This window comes from Pan paniscus, chromosome 19, assembly GCF_029289425.2.
Source record: "Pan paniscus chromosome 19, NHGRI_mPanPan1-v2.0_pri, whole genome shotgun sequence".
Classification (NCBI taxonomy): Eukaryota; Metazoa; Chordata; class Mammalia; order Primates; family Hominidae; genus Pan; species Pan paniscus.
This window is the reverse complement of record NC_073268.2, coordinates 71,449,043-71,466,881: the sequence shown is the minus strand read 5'-3', so window position 1 is coordinate 71,466,881 and position 17,839 is coordinate 71,449,043. Positions and strand designations below refer to the sequence as shown.

Genomic DNA, 17,839 nt, shown 5'->3' with positions numbered 1-17,839 from the left:
TCCGAATTAAAACTCACTGGGTGACAATCCGAGTAGGCACAGTCCCACATCCTTTTTACTGATAGCTTGTTTAATGTAATTTAACTTGCATGACAATCCTGCAAAATAGGCCATCATGTTCTGGATGAGGAAATGGGGGCTCAGAATTCAAGTGACTTGCTCAAAAGTTTCCTGGCTTTTCAGTAGACCCCTGATTCCAAATTCAATTTAGCTTGGTGACTAAAGGGCCCCACAATCACGTGCCGATGCTATTAGGACTGTGTTTCTCTGAATATCTTTATCAACGCCTGTTATTTCTGCCTTGAAAATGATTTCATCCTGATCTCCATGGTTTTTGGCCACTGAGATATGCCCAAATTTATTTTTAAGCTGCCTGTAGTCAGAATGGAAGGGCTGATGGAGAAAAAAAGAAAACATACTTTGGCAATGTATTCACAACATTCAGTCCTCTTGGGAACAGACTAAATTCCAGGGACCAATATCATTTCTAATATGAGTTGATTTGCTACAACTACTTACAGTCAGTGTTTAGGACAATGCTGGTTTTAACACATAACGGCTATTGCCATGATTTCATACTGAATTTATCTGATTTAAACTTAGGAGCATTGTGTTCACTCTTTTATAAAAGGGGAGACGGACTCAAAGATATTTTTTGTTTTGTTTGTTTTGTTTGAGATGGAGTTTTGCTCTTGTTGCCCAGGCTGGAGCGCAATGGCACGATCTTGGCTCACTGCAATCTCCGCCTCCCGGGTTTAAGCGATTCTCCTGCCTCAGCCTCCTGAGTAGCCGGGACTACAGGGACCTGCTACCACGCCCGGCTAATTTTGTATTTTTCGTAGAGACGGGGTTTCACCATGTTGGTCAGGCTGGTCTCGAGCTCCTGACCTCAAGTGATCCACCCTCCTCAGCCTCCCAAAGTGCTAGGATTACAGGCATGAGCCACTGCGCCTGGCCGCGACTCAGAGATATTTGATGGGATACAAAAATATGCTGAGGGAGATTTAGCTGAAATTCAACATCCCTCACAAGAGGCTAAAATCTTGCCTAGTTTCATGCTGATGTACTTTGTAATCCCTCAAGACTGCTGTACCTTTAAAAGCCTTACCCTGCCACATCCACATGTACAGTGCACAACATACTGTATCAAGCGTGACCCATGCCAAGGGCCAAGAACCCCACAGCTGTAATCTAGCTGGAAACCAAAGTCATACCAGGTTAATCTCAATTCTTAAATCGATCAACTTCTAGTTGTCCCCTTTGTGTAAAAACCGTTTTTAGACATTTCTTCCAAATAATCTATTTTTGTTTTTACAATTTCCTTGTATTTCCATTTCACTTCAGCAGAAGAGTCCATTCTTTCCTATCTGGACCCCTCTCTGCCACGTTTCCCTCTGGTACAGAGAAAGGAGAGTTAAGAATTATGTATTTGAGAGACTCACACTAAGGAGAGCAGAAGGCCAGGGAGTTTTGAGACCATTGAAAACCCATTATCCTGCCTCCACATCACTCAAGAGCCCATCAACAACTAGAGGACAGCCAGTTCACTACTTTATGGCCCAGAAGTGTCACCAAAGGTAAAACGAAGAAACCTAAAACACAAATCTGGCAGTATGTTGGAAAGGCTCTAGAGCACCAAAGGAAATGTATTCTAAATTCCCTTTCACCCTTACCCACTCAAGATCTTCCAGGCATAGCACCAGAAGACATATGCAGGCACAGCAGGGCATATGGAGATGGAAGACACAGCCAGGGCTCACAGAGCATACATCTATTCCAAGAGCTATCCAAGAAAGCAGGCAATTACACTGTGACATGCTAGGGTGATAGGACCACAAATGGTGTTTGAGGTGGGATGTATCTTCTCACAGGTGTAAAAACACAGGGTGCTCACCTGCTGTATCTCTTCCTGATCCTTTCTTCCCTGCAATAACTCAAAAGCAGTTTCCAGGCCATCACTGCTATAGCATTGCTGTAACACAAGATGTGTTCCTACTTAAGTGTCCACAAAATAGCCATGGAGGTGGAAGAAGAGAAGGAATAGTAATTGTAGAATAAAAATAAAACTGCTGAAAGCTGCCATTTATATACTGAGCACTGTTCTAAGTGCTGTACATGTATCATCTCATTTACTTCTCCAGGAATCCTCTGAAGCAGGTATCAGCACCCTCACTTACAATGGAGGGAACAAATGCAGAAGAGTTATATGGCTGGTAGATCCCACCACCTTTGCGGGTTGGCCGATGACATCCTCTCTGGTGGCAGGTAAATGAATGAAAATAATATTTTGGTTCCATATACTTATATGAAAATTTAATTTTAAAGATATGAAAATTGAGTGGTGGGGGGGAATGGAGAAGGGGACAGATGGAGATAACTGGCAACAATTTGGTGGGAATGCTAATCTGAATTACTGAAATGTCAGAATGAAAAAAATTCTTTTGCTATTCACTAATATGCACTTGTGGTTCAGGATATTAATTTATATATACACAGTTAAAATCTTTAAAAACTATTTTGTCCTCAAGTTAACTCTGTGTCCCAAAATTATGTTTGCATGTTTGGTAATATTTTTTCTTTTTAAATTAAAAAAATATATATATAATATAGAGATGGGGTCTCACTCGGTTACCCAGGTTGGTCTTGAACTCTTGGCCTCAAGTGATCTTCCCACCTTGGCCACCCAAAGCACTGGGATTACAGGTGTGAGCCACTGTGCCCAGCTAGTAATATCTTTCTTTATAAAGAAGACAAAGATATAAATTTTAGTTTAACCAATTCAAGATAAAATGATCATAAAATCTCAATCAATGCAATGCTACTGTCAGGCAAGTGAGAGGTTCAAAGGAGAAATAAAATAAGTAGACCTAAATTGCTTCTTTATACCTAGTTTGTGTAATACTGAATCTTCCTGTCATCAGTCTTCCAGGAAGCCAATAACTAAATATCATTATCTGGCCTACTATGTTTGGGTAAATTTCACTTATAATGTTAAAAATAACTTTTTTGACATGAATATAAATATTATTTTTAAATCATTTAGTTGTCACTGCCCATTTGAAATAAACATGCTTTAGATTTTATGAGGAAAAAAGATACTCACTTCCCCAGGAAGGTGTACTAATACAAAGAAATCAATCATAATGAAATGAATTTTATGAAATTCTTACAAGGTCAGTTCTGCAAATTTCTCTCTTCTTGTCTTCAGGAGCTCTTTCAAGGCTTTATTTCCATCTTTACATTTTATATTACTTACTCTTTCCTCTATAAATCTTTCAATGGCCTTTGGCCTTTTAAAAACAATACTATTTTGATCCAGTACTAATTGGATCTGAGATCTCTGTCCTGTTTTCATAGTTCTCTAGTAAAAGCCTGCATGGTCTCCTTCAGTGTTACTAACTCAGCCCACATCATAATGACTAAGGTGAATTCAGTCTTCTGCTCAATCCTCAGGGCAGGCTGAGTTTAACTGTTTGCCACTATCCTTAAAATAACCCTTCATATCTTGGGGTATTGAGATTTCTGTTCTGGGTAATCTGATTACTGCATATCTAGATGATCTTGTTCATCTGGTTTGCTGCATTGATTCCCATTGGTCAGGGCCTGGTGGCATCCTTCCCCCAAACAAACCTTCGCTTTTCCCACTCAAATCAATTCAAGAGGCATTTATTGGGTATGAATGGACAGGCGTGCTTAACTCTTTCCATTAAGTGCAGAAGCACTTAGAGAGCAGTGATGAGACTTTCCTGCTCTACTGTCCATGCCTGGGTTCCACAGCAAAGACATCACAGCAGACTGTTACCCAGAGCTAATTAGAAAAGAAAGCATTGCTCTTCCCCACTCAAGGAATTTCTGCCAAAGCATTTATTTCTGCTGATCCATTTATGCAATTCCACTTTCTAAGAGAACATTTTGTCACAGATGATTTAGTGTTGTAGCTCCCTGAAGCATCTTTCTGTAGCATGCACTCATTGTTTTTAGGAATCTAGGGTCTCCCAGGCAAAATTTGAGAGGCAACAGGGTTTAATAGCCACAAGCCATGTCTCATTATAAGACCTCAAATTCCAAAGCATTCTTCCAAAGATCATTAAGGAAACAAATCCCAGATTAAACTTCTAAAAACGAAACTTTTACGAACCCTGTGTGACAGGGGAGCTGTGTAGTTTTTCAGGAAAGAAAATGAGATTGGATGGGTAGTGAGTTAAGAGAGTAACATTAGTTTGTAAAAGTCAGAAAAGAAGGAAAACCAACATTTTAGGAATTTCCACATTCGGTCATGGAGTCTGTACCCACCACAAGCCAATTTAACAGAAACAAATACTACAGTTTCTCCCCCAGCAGACACTCGATTCTGCCAACACTCCTGTAATTGTCTACTCTATGTAGCTGGAGGTGAAATTGCCCACATTGACAGCTATCTTCTATTTAAGTGAACTAGATTGGGTTATGGCAACTCTTTCAGCCTTCTGAAATCTTGGCTTGATATCAGAGCACACTTCAGGGGGTGCTTGAGCAAGTCATTTCATGCACTTGACATTCAGCAGTCCAACCCCCCCCAATCCAATCCCCTCCCACAATGTCCCTTTCCTTTACTAGTACTCCCAATATGAAACACACACACACACATCCCATATCTAAGCATGATGTACAGTTCTGTTTTCAGGGAAGAAGGGAGCCACAAATACAAGGTCAGGACTCAAGAATGCAAAACTGTAATAATGACTCCTTTGTTTCCCAGGAGTAAAACTAATAAGCTAGCCAGAAACTTGGCTAAGTATTTTTAGCTTGATATTACTGCCCCAGGTAATCCTTACAATCAGGTACTATTTGTATCACTGAGACATTAACCTTCCCACCCCCACCCACAAACCCAAATGCACGCATGCCCACGTACACATGCGTGCGCACACACACACACACACAAACATACACATAACATCTGGTTCAATATACTTATTTGCAAACCTAGTAAGCTGTATAAAATAGAGGCATTTAAAAGTGATGAACGTTAATGAGTTGGGTTTATTAAAATCTATTTTTCTACTCCTATGAGACCAGGCCTGCTTTTGGACTTTTAAATTCTGAACCAGTCAAATCCCTCAAACTATTTCCTTGCCAAAGAGTGTTTCCCCCAATCACCAAAATTATGGGTTTTATAAATGAAACCTAAACCCTGTGTTTTTGAATTACTTTCTCTAGATCATTAGAACATCGTGTTTTGAAAAGCTGTTTGATGTTCAAGGGAGAGTATTTATTTTCAAAATAATAAAAATAAGGAAATCCTGGCTTGCCAGAGGAAACTATTGTCAAGTTTCTAAAAATGTTTCAAATCCAACCTTGAACTCAAGTGGAAATGTTCACATGCACTTTCCTGCTCAAAAACCTTCAATGGCTCCCTATTACCTACTGGATAAAGTTCAGGCTCTGCAGCCTGGTACTCATGAAGTTGTCAGCCTGACTGGCACCAACCTCTCTGACTCATCTCCCTGACTCCTTCATATGAATTTTCTGCACCAGCCAAATTGGATCTACACCCTGTTGCCTAAAACACCCTGTGGGCATTCCTGCCTCTATAACTTTGTGGGGCATTAACCTCTCCAATCTGGCTCTCTCACCCCTCCTTCCGGGCCCATCACAGGCTACAACTCTTCCAAGAAGCCTCGCCCCAGGCACCTTTGCCTTGAGCAAAGGTTTCTTCCTGTGAGGTCTGGCAGCTCTTATTGGCTATACTGCTCCCTTATTTATTTTTAAAATTTTTATTCATTTTCTTGATTAATCTTTCAACCTCCTCTTTTCAGCAGATATTGAAGGCCTCTATATACCCATCATTTGACACTGAGAACATGCTAGTTTGTCCTGTCACTCATCACTTTGCCTAAAAGTCTTATCTTCCCTACTAAATCACTGTCTCTTGAAACTAGCAGCCAAATTGTACTCTTGTCTCTCTTCCTCAGGGTGCACAAATCAAAACACCAAAGCACAGAGCAAAAACAGATGCTATTTCTGGGACCATACACCTTGCTCTTCGCCTCCTAAAACCTCCTCTGTTGCTTTCTCTTTTATTTTTAATTTTAGATACAGGGTTGCACTCTGTTACCTAGGCTGGAGTGTAGTGATGCAATCAAGGCTCACTGCAGCCTCGAACTCCTGGGCTCAGGCGATCCTCTTGCCTCAGCCTCCCAAGTAGCCAAGACTACAGGCACGTGCCACCATATCCAGCTAATATTTTTTTAAAAATATTTTGTAGAGATGGGTCTTGCTATGTTGCCCAGGCTGCTCTCAAACTCCTGGTTTCAAGTAATCCTCCCACCTCAGCCTCCCAAAGTCCTCTGTTGTTTTCTAATCATGGTATCATTTCTTAGAGAAAAGTAACTGAACTGACTCATGGTAAAGGCTTGGCTACTATGTACAGGGCACCAAGCTGGATCTTTCTTGCACAGTAGCTTTAGAAAGCTCACAAAAACCCAACAAGGATGTTGCTTTGCAGAAGAGACAATCAAGGTTCAGAAAGATTAAGGATTTACTCATTAAAGAACCCCTTGGGGAGAGCAGGAATTATTATTCTGGAATGCTTATGTAAAGTCTTGCTTGCAAGCAGGAGGATAAGCTGAACCTTCTCCTTCTGAAACACCATAACATACCTTTATGGTTTCCTTACCCCCAAGGTCACTATATTGCCTTTAAATATAATTATTAATGTCTATTGTCAAAAATTCAATGGTAGCAGTAACTGACTGATCTATTAGCAAATATGACATGGAAGAAATCTAATCAAGAACTTCTTTGGGCAGGGCACAGTGGTTTCCACCTGTAATCCCAGCACTTTGGGAGGCCAAGGTCGGTGGATTGCTTGAGCTCAGGAGCTCAAGACCAGCCTGGGTGACATAACAAAACCCTGTATCTATAGAAAATACAAAAATTAGCCAGGTGTGGTGGTGCATGCCTGTAGTCCCAGCTACTTGGGAGGCTGAGGTGGGAGGATCTCTTGAGCCTGGGAGGTTGAGGTTGTGGTGAACCATGATCGCGCCACTGCTCTCTAGCCTGGGCCACAGAGCATGACCCCGTCTCAAAAAACAAACAAACAAAAAAACTTCTTCAAAATGCATTTTGTTTATTTAATCCCATGTGCCAGGAAGAATGAGTAAAGGGTACAGTTAGCTCCTCAAGGTCACCTAAAATTCAAAGGCTAAGAGAAGGGCAAGCAAGACTTGGCAGAGAAGCAGGAGAGAAATCCAAATTTCTTGACCAGTGTTCTTAATTAGCTAGGAAGGGAAAAGTATCAAGACTCTTTCTGAGCCCCACGCTTGGTCCTCCCATGGGAAATGAGATTAGATGGCGGTGAAGGTGCTGCTTGCAGCAGCTGTTATCAAGCACTTGCTGTGTGCGAGGCACTGTGACAATTACTCTGCATGCATTGGCTCATATGACCTTCAACAGTCCTATGAGGCAGGTCCAATGATTATTCCAAAGTTCCGGATGAGAAACTGAAAGCTCAGAGCATTTAAATGACTTGCCTGAGATCGTGAGCAGCTAATGAGTGGCAAAGTCAGGATTCACACTCAGGCTGTTTTGTTTATTCAATTCTGTGCTCTAAAAAACATTACTGCTATATTGCCCATATAGACTGGTGTTTCAAACACAGGACATTCTGACAGACATTGTGCATGGTGAGACAGAGGCACCTAAGTCTGAGGGAAATTTAAATTTATAGAAAAACAGTGGTTTAGTAGCTTTAGGACAAGACATTTGCTGGGGGAGGGCCAAATATTATAATCAATATTAGCTGTGACCAATATTCTCACCCACACCCATTACAGAATCAAACACAGGCCCTGTACCTCTCTAATATGTTATTTTCTAATTTTTTTCATCTTATTACTTTGTCTACTACCTTCCCTCTTACCTCCATTTTCATTGCTGAGACATAAAAAACGATTCCTGGGTAAAAGTGATTAGTGCTAGTTGGAAGAGAGGTTTCTGAGAAACCTAATAAATCACGGCTGTCTTCCCCTCCTCTGGCTTTCTACATTAGGATGTTATCAAGGGTTTTTTTCTTCCCACCTCCCCCACCCCCTTTCCTTCTCCTCCACCTAATTCTGTCTTTATATTGCTATTTTTCTAGTCTGGTAGGCACAGTGCTGAACTGGAAAGACTCTGCCAAGACCCTTGGCAGGAGCTGGCCTCCAGGAATCCTGCCCACCACAGCAGTGCAGAGAAGACAGGGCCTCTGGGCAGACAGGCAGGAGAGAGGGCCAGGTTTGGGGTCTGGCTAGAATGTTGGACAGAACAGGTTTCCCTGGCATCTGAACTGCCCTCCAGAGCTCAGCTTTCTCATGCCAGGGTCAGGATTACAATTGCTTGCTGGCACTTGCTGTCATTCTCCTGGGAAGGGAAGCGAGGGGGAGGAGGAAAAAAAAAAAAAAAAAGCAAGCCAGCACACCACACAGCGCTGGGCAAGCTCCACAGGGCACAGCCACGTGCCTGGAGCACACGGTCATGCAGGCAGGCAGCCAGGGTTGCCAGGGCTCACACGAGAGCTGGGGGACTGGGCACCCAGACAGTGGCTGTTTCCACATTGGCAAAACAGGAGTTGGTAACCCAGAAGCCATGCTGCGGGGTTAACATCAGGGAAGCGATTCGTCCCAACCCAGAAGGAAGAGAAAGGTCAGGCTGTAAGTGTTGGACATGATGGGAAAGAAAAAAAATGCATGAAAGCATGTCCTATTTTTGCAGAGGGAAGGGGACTGGATAAATAAATCCCTAAATAGAAAACAGGGATTGGGAATCCAGTCATTCCTTTCTGTACCTCATGCCACTGACACCATAACAGCTGAATGCACCCAGTACTCGTGCAATACACACTGGCCAGACTTGTCACATGCGGTCTTATTTAACCCTGCCAAAACCCCAAGGGAGAGGGACCATTTATAATTTCCATTGTATTGACGAGTAAACTGAGGCTGAAAGGGTTAAGAAATTGACACAAAGTTACATGGCAAGCCAGGGGTGGGTCCAGGATGTAAACCCAAGCCCCTGAGCCCAGAGCCTACACTCCTAACCACCAAGTTGCCTTGCTTTCCAGACATACCCAAAAATACCTTTTGCCACAGGCTTGGGACTACTATCCTGTGAATGTCAGCAAGCCTGTCCTCTACAGGGATCCGTGGAGAAGATAAACTCTACAAGAAACAGAAAAATGTCTACCTGTCTCCAGAACCATGCAGACTCCCTCCCCTTCAGGATCTCCTAGCCCCTGATGAATGAACAGCACTTCCAAGATGCTTGAGACACCGGGCACAGCTACTATCAGTCATGGCGCTCCCAACCTGCAGACATTATCAGTCTGCTGGACTGGAAAGATACATGAACTGCACGCCCTTAAGCGGAGCTTCACCTCATAATATTGGGAAAAGTAAGAGAATCCTCTGACCTTCCATAAACCCAGAATCACCTGCACAGAACTTCCCTCCATCATTACTCAGATTTCCAGGCCAGCGTTTTCCTTCCATACCCAAACCTTCTCACAAGGAAGGTCGGCAGAAACAGAATACAAACTCCATATTGCAAAGGTACAATGGGTTCTCCCCCACCCCCGCTCCTTTTGTGCCACCCACTTATGCCATCCTTTTCCCACACACAACCACATGGAAGGGTTTTCACTTTACTCTGTAACCAGCCTTCATCATAACCCAGTCTCCGTGCTCAGAACTAGAAAGACAGCCTTCTTAATTCTCAGCGGAATATGGGCCTAACAGTGGTAGGACACCCCCCAGCTATTCAAAGAAAAACCACCAGAGGAAATAATTTCAAATCTGGCTTTACAAGCATGTAATATAAAAATAACTCTGCCTTTGTCTGCTATAGATGACTTTCCCTAAAGGGATGGCTGTCCTTAAAGTAATCGCTCAATTCTCATGGCAAACAGATTCTTCTTTTTCCAGTACCCAGCACATATTCGTCCCTCCAGGAGAGCACCCCCACATCCCACCTCTGACAGTATCTAAAATGCAAACATTGAAGTCATCAGAATGACTCCTGTCACCTCTGCTGGCCTAGGAACATTCAGGACACTGCACCTTGGATGACCGAGGAGCCCCTGCAGTTAGCTCTGGCCTCCAAGAACCACTACTCTTCCCTTCATTAAGATGTCAGCCCAGAAAGCTTGGTGATCCTACAATAGCCACAACAGGTTTTAATGAATCCCTGGATTGTTTCTTGAAAGAAAACTGGATTTCTTCAGATATTTGATTCATTCTTTGATCAGACAGTTAGAGGAATAGGGATGTGCTCAAGATAAGAAAGGGGTTGGGGCAGTCATGGTAAATAGTATGAGAATTCACAAGAATGGGCCAGGTTGTGGTGGCTCACGCCTGTAATCCCAGCACTTTGGGAGGCCGAGGGGGTGCGGATCACTTGAGGTCAAGAGTTTGAGACCAGCCTGGCCAACATGGTGAAACCCCGTCTCTACTAAAAATACAAAAATTAGCCGGGCATGGTGGTGCATGCCTGTAATCCCAGCTACTAGAGAGGCTGAAGCAGGAAAATAGCTTGGACTTGGGAGGTGGAGGTTGCAGCGAGCCAAGATTGTGTCACTGCACTCCAGCCTGGGTGACGGAGCTAGACTCCATCTCAAAAATAAATAAACAAATAAGTAAATAAATAAATAAATATTCACAAGAATGCTCACCTTGTCATTCCAAGACATCCTTGGGGTAGACCTAGAAATGCATACTTTATCAGCTCATGGTTTCATTGCCCTTCAACCAAACAGGTAGCACTAACACCACAACAGAGCATAGCTCAAAAGATGCAGGCTGAGTGAATAGCCAAAAACAATTGTTTGGTAAACTACTCTGCAATTATCTCCTGATTAGCCTGATGGCTTAGTTTTATTAACTAAAGTGTATAATTATGCTCTTATTAATATTCTACTTCTTCTTGGCAACCCAGTGTCCCCTGACCTTCTTAAAAGTTTTGCCATAAAGCATTGCAGGTAGTTTATCCATGAGTGTGACAGGGTCCTAAAGTAAGTCCAGATTTTGCTGTCCAAATTGAAGTTCTAGACCAGTGGTTCTCCACCGGGAGTGACTGCATTATGCCCAGGGGACATTTGGTAGTGACTGAAGACATTTTTACTTGTCACATCTGGGGCACTGGGGGTCCTACTTGCAACTAGGAGGTAGGGGCAGGGATGCTGCTAAGCATCCTATAAAGCATAAGACACAAGATTTACCCAAAACATTAACAGTGCCAAGGTTGAGAAACACCAATCAAGACTGAAATTATACAGTTCCCAGAATGACCAAGGCTACATCTGTGCTCTTCCCTTCTGAGGACTTATTTTCCTCAAGATTAACTTGGTACTTCTATTCTGGTCACTCCTGTGAGCCACACAGAATAATCAAGAACTTTCTCCTTTTTCAGGTTTGCTTGCAATATCCATCCATCAAGCCAACATCTCTTAGAATTTTATTTTGCATCTTTATAATGATCAACAATCTATGAACAGCAGAGTGTTATTTTACCTGAGTTTGGTATTTGAAGACGAGGTTTAACTTTTTTCCTTTTCTATGAGGACTATCGAGTTTTCAATTCCAAGAAGGAAATTATGTTGAAGTGTGTTTCCATTATTTAAAATAAGACATTTAAATGGAGAACTTATTTCTAGACCCTCAGTGTTCCCTTTGATCCCAGTGTCTTTCCACCAGAACCTTACAAAATGACATCCCCTGAAACTCAGGAGTTCTTTGCTATGGATTGCAACTCTAATTGGGCATTCCAAGCCTTCTGAGAGTCACTGATCAATACTGACTCTAATGAGCTCTGACAAATGAGTTTTCAAGCTGCTTCAAATCCCAAAACCCCAATTTTTGACTCTCAGTAGGAACCAAGGTGTGAACACCCAATATGTGCAGGTCTCCTGGGAAAAAATATAGTATTCCTAACATGGTACACATCCTAAATTTGGTAGGGGACTAAGAAATACTTGTCAGTTGATTACAAGTGTTGGTCAAAATACCCCAATCCAGTAACTACTGGGCAAAATCTCCTGACATTTCTCTCCAGAGGAAGGGTTATGTACAGTACCTAGTTACCTTACAAAGATATTTCAGAAGACAGGGATTGAAATAAGTAATAAAAGTTGACACATACAGCAATGATCACAATTGCTTCCACAAATAGAAGACTCATTGCTAATCAGTTGACCCTTTATACGTATTATCTCTAATTTTCACAATAACTCAATCAAATAGAAATTGTATCCTTCTACAAAAAAGGAAACTGAGGCTCCAAGAAATGATGTTGCTTTCTAAGGTCACACAGCTACAAAGTGGTGATTCTTAGTCTACAGAGCACAATGACTGAGGCACAACTGTGTCTCTCACTGGGGCTCTGTTCCCTTCTCTCCTGGCTGTTTTCCCACTTTGAAGGGTTATTCATTTCGTTGCTTGTTCCTACAAAAAAATTGAAGATAGTGGCACCGCACATTCTAAGTAGCAGGGGATCAGGATCACATAAAGGCGTGTTTTCCCAAGCTCCCACAGCCTCCAGGGGTGGCTGGAGGCTAAGAATTAATTCCATTCCAGCCAGTGGCCTTGAGTTATAATACAAAGTGAATTTTGGAGAAGGGGCGAGCACGCAGAGGTCTGAAAGGAGGAACTTTAACTCTAATATGAATATATCGAGGCAGGGGTATTCTCTTTCTCCTTTGCATCATTTCCTTCCATTTAAATCTTGCTCTGTGTGCCACAGAAATTTCTACAAGAGTCGAGGACACGGAGTTCAGTAACAATCTCTAGCACAAGTTTCGCATTGTCCTGCTTTCTGTCTTCCCCCACAGCTAAGGCCCTCAGCTCTGTGACCTTCCGGATGATTTATCTGGCTGAATCTTTGTTCCTGGTTACCTGTGCACATGAAATCGTCTTTCTTCCTGTTCATTTGGTACTACAGGGTGCTAAAGGCATGAATTCAAAGCTCCTTCAATCTGTGTTTATATCTGAGCATTAGCAGTGGGTTTTGAAGTACTGGTCATTTCAGGTGATATTTTTGTGTACTATTTCAAGATCATTTACAGCTGACCTTGCAGCCTTGTGGGCTTTGATACAGGTGGACTGAGTGTGATAGACAGATGAAAATGAAAAAAAGAAAAAAAATAAGAACAGTTGGGTTTATGGGAATAGCAACGAGAGAGATGGAGTCTGGTCCTGAAGAAGGCTCAGAAACACAATATGAGAGCCTGCTTTTAGATTCTACTTCTCAGCTAATGACAAAACAAGATGAAAAGGATGGAAAAAAAAATACCTGCCCCATATCCCTACTCACATTTTTTTTTCCTTCAGGACAGACAAGAGTGAATATAGGTAAACCAAACCCTATTGAGAGTCTACCTGTTATCTATGTGTTTAGGGAATGAGGAAAAGAGATACAAGATGCGATGGAGGCTTAAATTATCCAAATCATTAACTGTAAGTTATTTCTTAAACTGCAGCCCTTGGATCAGCTGCATTAGAATCCCATGGGGGAGCTGGTTAAAATGCATATTCCTGGGCCCTCATTCCAGACTTGCAAAATCAGAATTTCTAGGGGTAGATACAAAGAGTCTGTATTTACCGGACTCTCCAGATGAGTGATATGGATGCTCATTAAGTGGGAGAGCCTCTGCCAGGAGTGGAGCAGAAGAAGGTTCCTCTCTTAGGATCTTTGCTGAAACCTGAGTGTTAAGATGTTCATGCTAACTCTACCTTGCCTGTCCCATTCACCCTCCTCCTCCCTTTCTGAAGGGAGAATCTTCAGGGCACTTACCTGGTCTGATGGGGCTCTGCATACAGTTCGGAGATGGGATGCCAGGGTGAAGGGGTGCAGAGGCCCGGCTGCTGAGGTCCATGACCGAGGGGGCAGCCGAGGAAGCTGGCTGCAGCCCGGGAGGGTGAGGGCTGTGGTCATGCTGAGATGGGCTGGGGGGAATGCCATTTTCTGACAAAAACTCCTCCAGGTCCATGTATTCCAACTGGAAAGTATCTCCGTCATAGGGAAGGGTTTTGTCCCATAAGGTAGGCCCCAGGAATGCCGACTGGGGGACCGTCGGGCTGTTACTCTCATCATCCAGCTTCTTTTCCTTGTCTTTATCTTTACTAAATGCTGCAGAAGAAGGGAAAGCTGGACTTAAAAAAAAAGAAAGAAAAGAAAAACAATACCGCTCTTTTATCACTTTTCCTGGCCTGTTATAAGACTATTTCTCACGAATGGCAGGGTCCTTCTCTGGCTGCTGTCTTTTGTAGATCTAGAGTTAAAAGTTCAGGCAGGACGTGGATCTCTGCCTGTTTTTCAACATCTTCCTATTTACTTTGGAAAGAAGGCACTAGTCCTCGGGGCAGGGCTACAGGCTGATCTAGGATAAAAACCAGAGAACAGTCTCAGCACATTATTTGAGAAGAGTAATAACTTAAACCTAAAATAGGAAAATAACACCTGCGATTATATACAACTGCTGTCATTTTTAAGAAAACAACAGCCAATAACCAGGCTTCAATTATCTTCCAGGAATTCATCACAGCAGCAATACGAGGTCATTCAGACTTACAAAGCCAGTGAGTTAGTGGTCTTAATTTTGGTAAAGCAGGGACCTTCCACCCTTCTTTAACATCATGTTTAGAGTACCTACTGGATACCTGGTTCTTTCCATATATTATCTCAAAAATCTCACAATAAACTTGCAAAATAACAATTACCTCCATTTACCACAAAGACTCGGAGGCTCTGAGACTTGAGGGAACTTGACCAATGCCTCATGTTGGCAGAGAATGAGAACTTTCTGAGCTCACATGTGTTTGCTTCTAAAGCCACTGGGGCACACTGATTTTTACAAAAGGAGTTTAAAAAAATACGAAGTGTTTTCTTCCTTCTCTTCTCCAAACATTTGAGTATGATCCAATTTACAAAGAGTATGCATTTACAAAACCTTTCAAAAGCAGAGCTATTGGAAAAGGTGAGTTATTCTATACATTTATGTTGGAAGTATGCAGCTATTTGCTACCTGGAAGTACTGCTCGCCCATTAGGTCTTTAACAAGCATTCCGGATCTTGCCAATTCTAGTATTCAGTCGTGGGTGGAATCTGGGATTAAGGAATTTGCTTCTGAGTTTCATCTTCAGAGAAACACAGCCTCCACTGCCATCCATTCTAACCCTCTACCATCTCATCTGAAAATCTGACTTAAAACACCCACAGATGCAAAAGCCTGCAGGCAGCCCCTTCCTCCCAAATGCTCTTCCTTAAAGGATAGTTAGGGAGGGGTCCCTGGCTATCATCTGCAGATTGCAAACTCTTGCAATGCAACAGGTTGTCCTCTCCTAGGAAAGAAGGTGCAAGTACTCCCAAGCTATTTGTAGCCAAACAACCTTTCAGGACTTTACACTGTGAGCCGCACGGTTCGCATTTGCTACTGTGATACCGAAGGCATGAAATCGCATCAACCCAAATCCGTGGCATCACTTAGCCGGGTTTGGGGCCTCATCACACTTACCCCTCCTCTACTGCTAAGGCCAAGGTTGTCTTGGGAAGGTTTGGGACTTACCAAGAAAGGGCTCAAGCCAGAGGAGGCTCCTGCGCGGTTACACGTGAGCCTGCTCCGCTCTCCCCTCCCACCAGAAAAAGTGCACCGGGAAAGTGTCAACGCTGGAGGCGTGCACGGCTTCCCGCCGAGAGACCACTCCCCCCACCGGCCCCAGCCCCCACCCCGCTTTCTCAGCTACCCTTCACCAGAAGAAAACGAGTCTTCTCTCACACCTCGTGAGTTCCAAATACTAACCAGTAACAGAAGCTGTAACACAACCCCAAAACCCAGGCTACGCAGTGAGACCCCCTCCCTCAAGCCGACCCCCGCCCCCTGCCCCGCACAGAACCAGGCCCCAGGGTTTCTCCTCCCCAGCCCGGGAGGCTCTGCCCTCCGCAGGCGGGCTCGCTTTGCGTGCGGCTGTGCCTCGTTCTAGGGAACGATCCTGACCTGTCAAGTTACACCTCCCACCCGCGCCGCAGGAGCGGGACCCAGGGAGGCCGGGTGCCCGAAGCTCTTTTAAATGTAGCTCAGGAGGGGTCCCTCCCCTTTCATGGAGGAGGAGGAAGGGTGCTGGGTGAGCTCCTCAATTTCATCAGCGCGGGGCCGGGGCGCCGCGGGACAGGGCGGGAGCGGGGTTGGGGGATGCTCCAGCGGGCGTGCCCGGCCGCGGAGGGGGACCCCCGGAGCGTCGTCCCTTCCCGGAGCGGGGCCGCGGCAGCGCTCACCGTCTTCGTGGTGAAGGGGGAGCTTCAGCGGGTTCTCCAGCAGGGACCTGAGCACGCCGTAGGGAGGCGGGATAAAGGTGGGATTCAGGGGGAGCGGTCGGGACATTTTCTCCATCGCGATGCACTCAAATTTTTTCCCCTTAAAAAAAGAAATAAGAAAGAAAGAAACAACCGCCCCCTAAAATGTTGCTGAGCTTTTCCTCCGTCCTTTGCCAAAAGTACTCGCTCTCAAGGCGGTGGAGAAAAGGGAAGAAAAAAATTACTTATATCTTTATAAATACATCTGCATAAAAATATATATTAAAAAAAAACTTTCGGGTTTCCAGTGCAGACGGTCCCAGGAGAGCGCGCCAAGTGCCCGCGGGCTCCCCGGCGACGTGCAGGATGCTCTCACCTGCCTCGAACCCCTCGTTTTGCAAAATGTTCAAAATTGAAAAAAAGAAAGAAAAAAAAATGTCGACGGCTGCAGAAGGGCAGAAGACACCGCGCCGACCCCAGCCCCTAGTGCCAGCACCGGAGGCGGTGCGCCGTCCCACCCCACCCCCCTCCCCGCGCCGGCGGCCGCTGCTCCCCAGCGCTCCGCGGCCCCGCAGCGCCGGGCTCAGCGCATCCGGCCGCCCATGTGCCGCGGCCCTGACAAGAGTGACGTCAGGGCCCGCACCTCGCGCCCATAGGCGTGCGGGGGCGGGGCCACGCGCGGCACCGCCCGCCTGGCCCGCTCGCCCCGCCGCCGCGTGTTTAGCGTCGCCGCTCGCGCCGATTTTCGGGGACCTTGCAGCACTGGCTGGTTGCAGGGGAGCAGGTGCCAGATTCCCTGGGCCATCAACTTAGGCTTAGATTTTTTTTTTTTTTTTTTTTTTGTCTGGGTGGGAAGAGGAATGAGAAATTTATATCCATAGTTTTCAAGCTGGGAATAACCTGATGAGTTTTAAAAAAATCGCGATACCCAGGCCGCATCCCAGATCAATTAGATCAGAACCTCTGCGGTGCTATCAGGGCGTCCATAATTTTTAAAGCTCCCCAGGTGGTTCCAAAGAGTAGCCAAGTTTGAGATGATTGGTTTAGATCGGATGGAAGGTAACGACCCTTCTCAATATTTCTCCGGGCCCCGGCCAAGCTTAGCGTCTTCCTTCTTGCCCAGTTTCCACCACCACCAAAAAATAACTACTTCCTATAAGTCCGAATGGGATGCAAAAAGCAGAGCGGGAAGCGGAGGACTGAGCTGCTGGGCACTGTTTCCCACGCTGCCGAGAAGTGTTAACGGTGGGGGGAGAGGGGGGGTAGACATTTGCCTGAAACGGAAAGAGGCGGGAGAGACACAGACACACTGAACGGGATTTTAGGAATATTTACTCTGGGTGAATACAGGTGACTGCGCTTGGGTCAAGTTATTAGATTTGCACGGTGATTAAAATAATTTTGTAAAGTATCCCCTAAGGGGGTTTCGGCTTTCCTTGCTGTTACAGCAGCTGCAGCGTCTCCCTCTGCCAGTTTGACCTCGTGGCACCCACGGTCCCCGAGAGCTGCGTGCCACCCCCTGTGTGATAACTCCCTTCCC

The 17,839-nt window shown here is 44.6% G+C and overlaps 1 protein-coding gene across 2 annotated transcripts in view; it reads right to left on the bottom strand.

The window, feature by feature from the left end:
- HLF (HLF transcription factor, PAR bZIP family member) overlaps window positions 1-16,926 on the bottom strand; it is a 59,897-nt gene extending 42,971 nt beyond the window's left edge. Inside the window, exons 1-2 of one of the 2 annotated variants that reach the window (XM_003817417.6) lie at window positions 16,282-16,926; window positions 13,804-14,139 (exon numbers count right to left, since the gene is read on the bottom strand). In XM_003817417.6, the coding sequence (XP_003817465.1) occupies window positions 13,804-14,139; window positions 16,282-16,396 (451 nt within the window). In that variant the 5' untranslated portion in view covers window positions 16,397-16,926. The remainder of the gene's footprint in view (window positions 1-13,803; window positions 14,140-16,281) is intronic. The other variant, XM_008970611.4, reaches the window with a different exon arrangement.
- Between the last annotated feature and the right edge of the window lie 913 nt (window positions 16,927-17,839).